This window comes from Brachyhypopomus gauderio, chromosome 13 (assembly GCF_052324685.1).
Source record: "Brachyhypopomus gauderio isolate BG-103 chromosome 13, BGAUD_0.2, whole genome shotgun sequence".
Classification (NCBI taxonomy): domain Eukaryota; kingdom Metazoa; phylum Chordata; class Actinopteri; order Gymnotiformes; family Hypopomidae; genus Brachyhypopomus; species Brachyhypopomus gauderio.
The window spans coordinates 7,203,931-7,212,810 of NC_135223.1; the positions used below are offsets into that span (position 1 = coordinate 7,203,931).

An 8,880-nucleotide genomic window follows, 5' to 3' on the forward strand; every position below is an offset into this window, starting at 1 on the left:
GTTTGGTTGCTTTGAGATGTGTCGTTGCCTGGCTAACAGAGCTGATACTGAACAGGCCTGACTACAGGATTAACACTGTGTGTGCTAACCCTTTAGTAAGGTCTGATTAGTGTATTTTAACCTTGTAGTCAGGTCTGGGGGGTGTGTGTGTGTGTGTGTGTGTGTGTGTGTGTGTGTGTGTGTGTGTGTGTGTGTGTGTGTGTGTGTGTGTGTGTGTGTGTGTGTGTGTGTGTGTGTGTGTGTGTGTGTGTGTGTGTGTGTGTGTGTTTACTGTAGACAGGTCTGATAATCTGTAAGTGTGTTTCATTGTATTCATGTCTGATTGGAGTGTGTTTCCCTGTAGTCAGGACTGATTACAGTGCATTTCCCTGTAGTCAGGTCTGATTACTGTGTGTTTCCCTGTAGTCAGGTCTGATTACTGTGCGTTTCCCTGTAGTCAGGTCTGATCCGGACTGTGGATGCTGATTACTACCTCAGGCCACTGATTCACAAGCAACTACAGACAGAAAACTACACAGCACCACCTGGCCACCACCCTCACATCCTCTACAAAAGACAGACAGGTGGAGGGAGAGACAGAGGACACGCATCACCACAGACAGGTGGAAGGAGAGACAGGACCTCAGCCAGAGCGCAGGAAGCCCGTGGGGGAGAGAGAGAGGTCATGGGTGAACACAGAGATAGCAGGAGACCCACACGCTCTACACACGTGCAGCCTAGAAACCATCACCACGGACGCCACAGTCAGCGTAGCAACTACAGGCATGGCACACAGCAGAGACAGCACTACTGTGGAAGACGAAAGAAATGTATGTAAGCTAATTCTGTTTCACCATGAAATATATATAACTCTGCATTACACTGAATTACATCATTCTATATGACACTACATTGCTTTATCTTGTATTATTCTGTGATGTGTTATTCTATATTAAACATTACATTAATCTTACAGTTGTACATGTCTTCTGCTCTATTCAAATCTGCTGAGATCTCTGTTGAGATCTTGGTTGAGTTCATGACTCTGTTAAGGTTCTCTCTTGGTTCTGTTGAGTTCATGATTTTTGACTTCATAGTTCTGTTGAGTTCATGGTTGTGTTGAGTTCATGACATGAGTTAAGACCCTTTGAATGTTTGAATGTTCAGAGGTTTCACAATCTGAGTCTACCTCAAAACTACCTGCAACCAGGTCCATGAGTGATTGTTAAACACACTCTCCTGTGTGAAGGTCACCCACATGATTGTTAAACACACTCTCCTGTGTGAAGGTCACCCACATGATTGTTAAACACACTCTCCTGGGTGTGTATTTACTGTGTACTGGTGGGGTAAGTGTGACGGAGTTGCACCTGGTCGAGGGGAAGCCCCTGCCTGTTTACACTTCATCCTCATGACTTCATCACACACCTGTGTAGTGTTTGGATAAGGTCATGTGACTCCCTCACCTGCTCTTCAAGCTCTCCATGTCAACATTTGCTGTGGGAAACCTAAGCTTTATACATAACAACTCAGTACTGACTTAAGACCCCATATAACCCATTAGGGCATATAAGGGCTCATCAGCCTGGCGGAGGAATATGACGAGTGGTTTGATTCCTGTAGGCTCTATAGGGCAGCATTCATGGCTATGTGGTGATCATCAGCTGGTCAACCACCTCTAGACGTCTGTGTAGCTAAAGTTCTGTCACTCCTTTTCCATCCTCTCAAAGTGACTTCAAACTGAGCCTGCAGGTGTGTGTGTGTGTGTGTGTGTGTGTGTGTGTGTGTGTGTGTGTGTGTGTGTGTGTGTGTGTGTGTGTGTGTGTGTGTGTGTGTGTGTGTGTGTGTCTTTACATTATGAACCTGCAAACAGTCCCATCATAAGAGCCAGTGTTTTTGAGACACTTTTTGACATCTTGGCTTCGATCCTTTCTTCCTCCGACAGACATGCCTAAGGCCCCCGATGAGGACATCTACATCCTGCCTGATGAGTACCAGTTACCACCCAGAGTGAAGCGGTTGGTGGCACCTCCACCTCCACCTAACCAGAAGTTAAACGTTGAGACGCTGGTGGTGGTGGACCGTAAGATGATGGAGAACCATGGTCACGAGAACATCACCACCTACGTCCTCACTGTCCTCAACATGGTGAATGCTCCACCCGTGGCAGTCATCCCTCCATACATGTACTCCTCCATCCTTCTGTCTCTCTGAATCTTCCCCCCATTCTTCTCTCCTCTGTTTCACTCATGGATCATCCATCCTTATTGTAACATAACATGAGTTGGGGGTGTTGGTGCAGACACCTGAGCGCAATCAGGTGTTTCCACACTGAGCTGTTTCTGGAAAGACAAAACAAACTGAAGCTAAAGGTGTTGTACACAGGTCCAGTGACTGGGTTATGACACCTGAGCTTTTTACGCCCTGAGACTGAGACTCCCCTGCAACTCTGTTTCTGAGGATGGCACGGCAGGACAGATCAGACATCAGGCAAAAGTTCTTATCACAAGTTTCTCTTTCTTTTTAAAGCAAATTGCTGTAGCCACCCTTAGCAAAAATAAGTTTATTCAAGTGTACTATGAGTATACTTTTTTTTTACTAGAAATGTTCTAATTTAGTCGAAAAAGTATTAAATTGGTATACTTTCTAGTCCACTTAAAGTATCTGTTCTGTAAAGTGAATATATATACTTGCTATACTTTTACTGAAGTATACTTAATAAAATGAACTTTAAGTATACTACCTTTTTGCTAAGGACAGTCTGCAGATAATCTCTACGTTAATGTTTTTTTTTATTTTTTGTTATTTCATATTATTCATATATTAATATTTCTCATTAATCAACAGAAACACAGTCAGTTTCCCTTGGCCAGGTTTCTGAGTGGCAACCTATAAATGATATAATAATTTAGCACAAATAAAACATTCATGTAATTCATAAATACTAAGCGCATACACCAGTACAAAACAAATACAGTAATGTGACACACCCACAATAAATAACTGAAAATAAAAGCCTGAGTAGGGTGGTGAGTGAGAGTATTCTACGGTTCACACGTTGGTTTCTCTAGTAGGGACAGGCAGTACGGGGCTGCTGCAGTACGGGGCTGCTGCAGTACGGGGCCGCTACAGTACGGGGCCGCTACAGTACGGGGCCGCTACAGTACGGGGCCGCTGCAGTACGGGGCCGCTACAGTACGGGGCCGCTACAGTACGGGGCTGCTCTGTGGCACCCCTGGAGAGATGAGCGCCTTGCCTTTGTTTGCTACAGTGGCCCAAAACTTCACATATTTAAATAAGAGTTCTCAACACTAACAGCTATGAAAGCTGTTGGACTTCACATCTAAAACTTTAAGAGTATGTTTAACTAAAATGTGGACGTCTTTCCCTGTGCAGGTCTCTGCCCTGTTTAAGGATGGAACCGTAGGAGGGGACATCAGCATAGTGATTGTGGGCTTGATCCTTCTGCCTGAGGACCAGGTGAGGGACATGTCCACATGTCCACTCTTATTTTGCGTTATGTCTGCTCATATATATGTCTCTACTGGGCAGGTAATCCAATGCTTACTTGGAAGCAAGTCTTCCATTTTTTGTGAAAAAGGGGTTTTTTAAATTAACGTTGAGAGACTCGTTTCTCTGACCCAGGACACCTGGAATGACCTCATTTTACAGTGACGGCATTCTCCTGTCTGAGCACGGTGTCTGGGAACACGGACCCACACAGCCCTGACACTGATACACCTGCTGTACCACACACACACACACACACACACACACACACACACACACACAGCCTTGCAGGTTGAGGAATGCAGACAGTCACTGCAGTCTCCTCTTTTGGCTGTGTGATTAGTGCCAGTTACCCACATTGCCTTCTGCTTGTCCTGTGAAGTTAATTGTCTGTAGACTTATTAAATAAAAGAGGGTTAAGAAGGACAGTGGAGAATTACTCTGTGGAGGGTTCGTGTTGTACCATGGCCTATTCTCCAGACGATAATCATCTCACCTCTCCTCACTTCTCCTCCCCTCTCCTACCCTTTATGCCCCTCCTTTCTTCTCCCCTCTCCTTACTGCTCCTCCACTCTCCTCCTCTCTCCTCTGCTCTTTTCTCCTCACCTCTCCTCCTGTCCCCTCTCCTCCCATCTCCTCTCCTCTCTCCTCATGTGTGTTACCAACGTTTTCTTTGCTCCCATATCTGTTCCTCTCTGTCTGTTCATCTCTCTCAGGACGGGCTAGTGATTGGTCACCATGCTGATCACACCCTGAACAGTTTCTGCCAATGGCAGTCAGGGCTGGTGGGACGGGAAGGCCATCGTCATGACCACGCCATCCTCCTCACAGGACTGGACATCTGCTCATGGAAGAATGAGCCTTGTGATACTCTGGGTGAGACAACTGATCCACGGCTAGTGTCTTTCTGCCAATACAGTTACAGTCATTAGGAGATGAAATGCAAAAACTTGAATCAGCATCCTGTAAAATTCACACAGTAATTCAGTCCAAGCTGTGCTGGACTCTGGTCCTTCTGAACCACAGTGTGATACCATGGAGAAGGTTTCGATTTGTTAAACTCCACAACAGCTGTTCAGGGTCTTGTGGAATTGGTCTTATGTGTCTGGACTACATGGTGTAAATGTCTGGGACAGAGGGAGTTATCTATGTGGGAGTAGGGGATCTGGTATCTGTGGCAGTACGGGTTTAGTGTCTGAGCCAGTAGTATATCGAGATCTGGAGTAGAAGTGGTTTAGTAGCTGGGGTAGTAGGAGTTTAGTGTCTGAGCCAGTGCTGGTTTCGGTCTGGGCCAGTAGGGATTAGGTGTCTGTGGCAGTAAGGGCTTAGTGTCTGGGGCAGTAGGGATTTGATGTCTTGTCCAGGGATACAAAAGGGATCTTGGTACTGACAAACATCCAATTTATAACCCTCTCACTGATCAAAACTACCCAGTCTGTCTTGTGATTCAGGCTGGCCAGTAGGTGTGGGTTCAAGCACATAGTTCAAGCCCATAGTTTTCCCCCAACACAGATGATGGTGTAAGAAGTTCACAAGAAGCAGCCCTTACATCTAAACACTTTCCTCTGAGAATCGAAGGCATCTTCTCAGTCCCACATTGGTGACTTCAAAGCGGCTAAGCGCTTAGCCCCCTAGCCCAGTTAGCTTGTTAGCCATGCTGTTTAGCCCCAGGGCCTTGGTTCAAAGGTGCCTGGGAACCTGGTGTTTGTGACTGGGGCTGTGATTAAGACCTCCCCCAAAGCCCTCGGAGTGCAGAGCTCTCAGAACAGCGGGGGAGGAGACACTAATGAGAATCTCGCATCCTTCTGAGGTGAAAGGAAGATTAAAGGCTAGCGTTATATCTTTTAGCCCTTTGTCCTTTTAAACCATCTTTACCAACCACCCCCTCCCACCTACTAAAACTACTCAACAGTAGATAGGCCTGCACTTCTAGAATACCCCATAAAAAGAGCAATTAAGAAAAAGTCCATAAATTCATAGAAATTAAAGCAGAGATGCAAAAAAATGTATTTAAAAAATACACAACGTTGACAGACCATTCAAGTAGAAACGAGTTCTCTTCAGTATCAGCAACACATTCTGCTCCTTCCTTTTCTGGGGGTTTTATATATATTTATAATATGTTTAGTATATATAATTCATTTCTGGAATGTGTATTTTAGACTTTGGATGTGTCTACCCTGAGTGATTTATGAGCACAACACCATTATCTCTCACACATGGTGTAGTGCTCCAGCTTTTTGTAGCTCTGTTGAAAACCAAACAGACAAATGTGAAACACGTTCCTCTCACACCCTCCAGAGCCTGCAGAGCAGCCCAGTGCTGTGTGCAGACGTCTGAGCTGAAATCTGTGGCCACGTTTCTTTTTCAGGATGTATATCACTCTCTCCGGTCATAGTTTTACAGGAGTCGACTCAACTGCTTGAGACTTTCATGTCATGTGAGTCTCTGAAGTGAACCAACTCTTGGCAATGCTGCTGGATCTCTCCATGATTCCTTTGAGTTAAATGACTGTCTGGGGTCTTGATCCTGATGTGATTTCTACCATGGCTCACTGTGGGCAGGTGCTGTAGTTGCATTTGTGAGTGGTGATGAAAGGGCTCTCTGTCTCCCCCTGCAGGCTTCGCCCCCATTAGTGGGATGTGCAGCAAGTACCGTAGCTGCACGGTGAACGAGGACACAGGCTTGGGGTTGGCCTTCACCATCGCTCATGAATCTGGACACAAGTAAGATCTGTGAGACCTTCCTGAGACACAACCCTACACACTTCTGAAGGCCAACACGTGCCTTCAGAACACGTCACTGTCTGATCAAGCATGTTTGTTTTGGAAATGACGTGCAGTGGGGTTTATGCCAACTGTTTTACATTTATATGAACTGAATAAGGGTGTTTTGGTGTTTTCAGTTTTGGAATGGTCCATGATGGGGAGGGAAACATCTGTAAAAAGTCCGTTGGTAATATCATGTCCCCAACACTGGCTGGACATAACGGCCTCTTCTCCTGGTCTTCCTGCAGTCGCCAGTATCTCAGTCGTTTTCTCAGGTGAGTAGCAGCTCTGTCTCACTGCTAGCACACACACCGCTGCAGTGTGTCTAACTGCACACACACCGCTGCAGTGTGTCTAACTGCACACACACCGCTGCAGTGTGTCTAACTGCACACACACCGCTGCAGTGTGTCTAACTGCACACACACCGCTGCAGTGTGTCTAACTGCACACACACCGCTGCAGTGTGTCTAACTGCACACACACTGCTGCAGTGTGTCTAACTGCACACACACCGCTGCAGTGTGTCTAACTGCACACACACTGCTGCAGTGTGTCTAACTGCACACACACTGCTGCAGTGTGTCTAACTGCACACACACTGCTGCAGTGTGTCTAACTGCACACACACCGCTGCAGTGTGTCTAACTGCACACACACCGCTGCAGTGTGTCTAACTGCACACACACCGCTGCAGTGTGTCTAACTGCACACACACCGCTGCAGTGTGTCTAACTGCACACACACTGCTGCAGTGTGTCTAACTGCACACACAGTCTAACTGCACACACACTGCTGCAGTGTGTCTAACTGCACACACAGTCTAACTGCACACACACCGCTGCAGTGTGTCCAACTGCACACACACCGCTGCAGTGTGTCTAACTGCACACACACTGCTGCAGTGTGTCTAACTGCACACACACCGCTGCAGTGTGTCTAACTGCACACACACTGCTGCAGTGTGTCTAACTGCACACACACCGCTGCAGTGTGTCTAACTGCACACACACCGCTGCAGTGTGTCTAACTGCACACACACACCGCTGCAGTGTGTCTAACTGCACACACACTGCTGCAGTGTGTCTAACTGCACACACACCGCTGCAGTGTGTCTAACTGCACACACACCGCTGCAGTGTGTCTAACTGCACACACACCGCTGCAGTGTGTCTAACTGCACACACACCGCTGCAGTGTGTCTAACTGCACACACACCGCTGCAGTGTGTCTAACTGCACACACACCGCTGCAGTGTGTCTAACTGCACACACACCGCTGCAGTGTGTCTAACTGCACACACACCGCTGCAGTGTGTCTAACTGCACACACACCGCTGCAGTGTGTCTAACTGCACACACACCGCTGCAGTGTGTCTAACTGCACACACACCGCTGCAGTGTGTCTAACTGCACACACACCGCTGCAGTGTGTCTAACTGCACACACACTGCTGCAGTGTGTCTAACTGCACACACAGTCTAACTGCACACACACCGCTGCAGTGTGTCCAACTGCACACACACCGCTGCAGTGTGTCTAACTGCACACACACTGCTGCAGTGTGTCTAACTGCACACACACCGCTGCAGTGTGTCTAACTGCACACACACTGCTGCAGTGTGTCTAACTGCACACACACCGCTGCAGTGTGTCTAACTGCACACACACCGCTGCAGTGTGTCTAACTGCACACACACCGCTGCAGTGTGTCTAACTGCACACACACTGCTGCAGTGTGTCTAACTGCACACACACCGCTGCAGTGTGTCTAACTGCACACACACCGCTGCAGTGTGTCTAACTGCACACACACCGCTGCAGTGTGTCTAACTGCACACACACCGCTGCAGTGTGTCTAACTGCACACACACCGCTGCAGTGTGTCTAACTGCACACACACCGCTGCAGTGTGTCTAACTGCACACACACCGCTGCAGTGTGTCTAACTGCACACACACCGCTGCAGTGTGTCTAACTGCACACACACCGCTGCAGTGTGTCTAACTGCACACACACCGCTGCAGTGTGTCTAACTGCACACACACACCGCTGCAGTGTGTCTAACTGCACACACACCGCTGCAGTGTGTCTAACTGCACACACACTGCTGCAGCTACTGTCCTAATGCTCTTGTTCTTGGCATCTCCAGATAACAACTCTGGAAGCCATTGGTCAAAGATTGACCTGCATCTTTGCTGAATTCTAATTCTTAGTGCACAGGTGTGGTTAGGAAGCAGTCTCCTCTGCCACTGTGCATATGATTCACTCTCCAGTGGAGTGAGTCAGACGCAGGCTCTCCCAGAAGTAGACACACCTCAGAAAGACGACCCACCAGTCACATGCTGGATCCTATTAGCTGCTCAGGCAGGAACAAACAGACTTGCACCCAAAAACATGTTGGCCCAAATTAACATCTCTGCCCTTGACATAAAATCCTCTCTACCATCCATCAGGCATTCGGGGGCCCACACCAGCACAGCCAAGTGTCTAGACGTAGCCTCATCCTTTAAAAGTGCTATTTACAGACGTCATGTGGAAACAGAGCCAACACGCTACGTTAATATGTGGCAGTTCGGGCAGTGTCAGGTTTCACCACCGGAGGGCGTCACACGTGAAACCAG

The 8,880-nt window shown here is 47.7% G+C and overlaps 1 protein-coding gene across 1 annotated transcript in view; it reads left to right on the forward strand.

Moving 5' to 3' along the window:
- The window catches only part of adamts16 (ADAM metallopeptidase with thrombospondin type 1 motif, 16), a 118,019-nt gene that overhangs the window by 20,833 nt on the left and 88,306 nt on the right, over positions 1-8,880 (forward strand). The window contains 7 exon segments of the mRNA XM_076971354.1: positions 437-809; positions 1,925-2,127; positions 3,376-3,459; positions 4,206-4,365; positions 6,110-6,215; positions 6,395-6,532; positions 8,713-8,845. Of these exon segments, the coding sequence (XP_076827469.1) occupies positions 437-809; positions 1,925-2,127; positions 3,376-3,459; positions 4,206-4,365; positions 6,110-6,215; positions 6,395-6,532; positions 8,713-8,845 (1,197 nt within the window).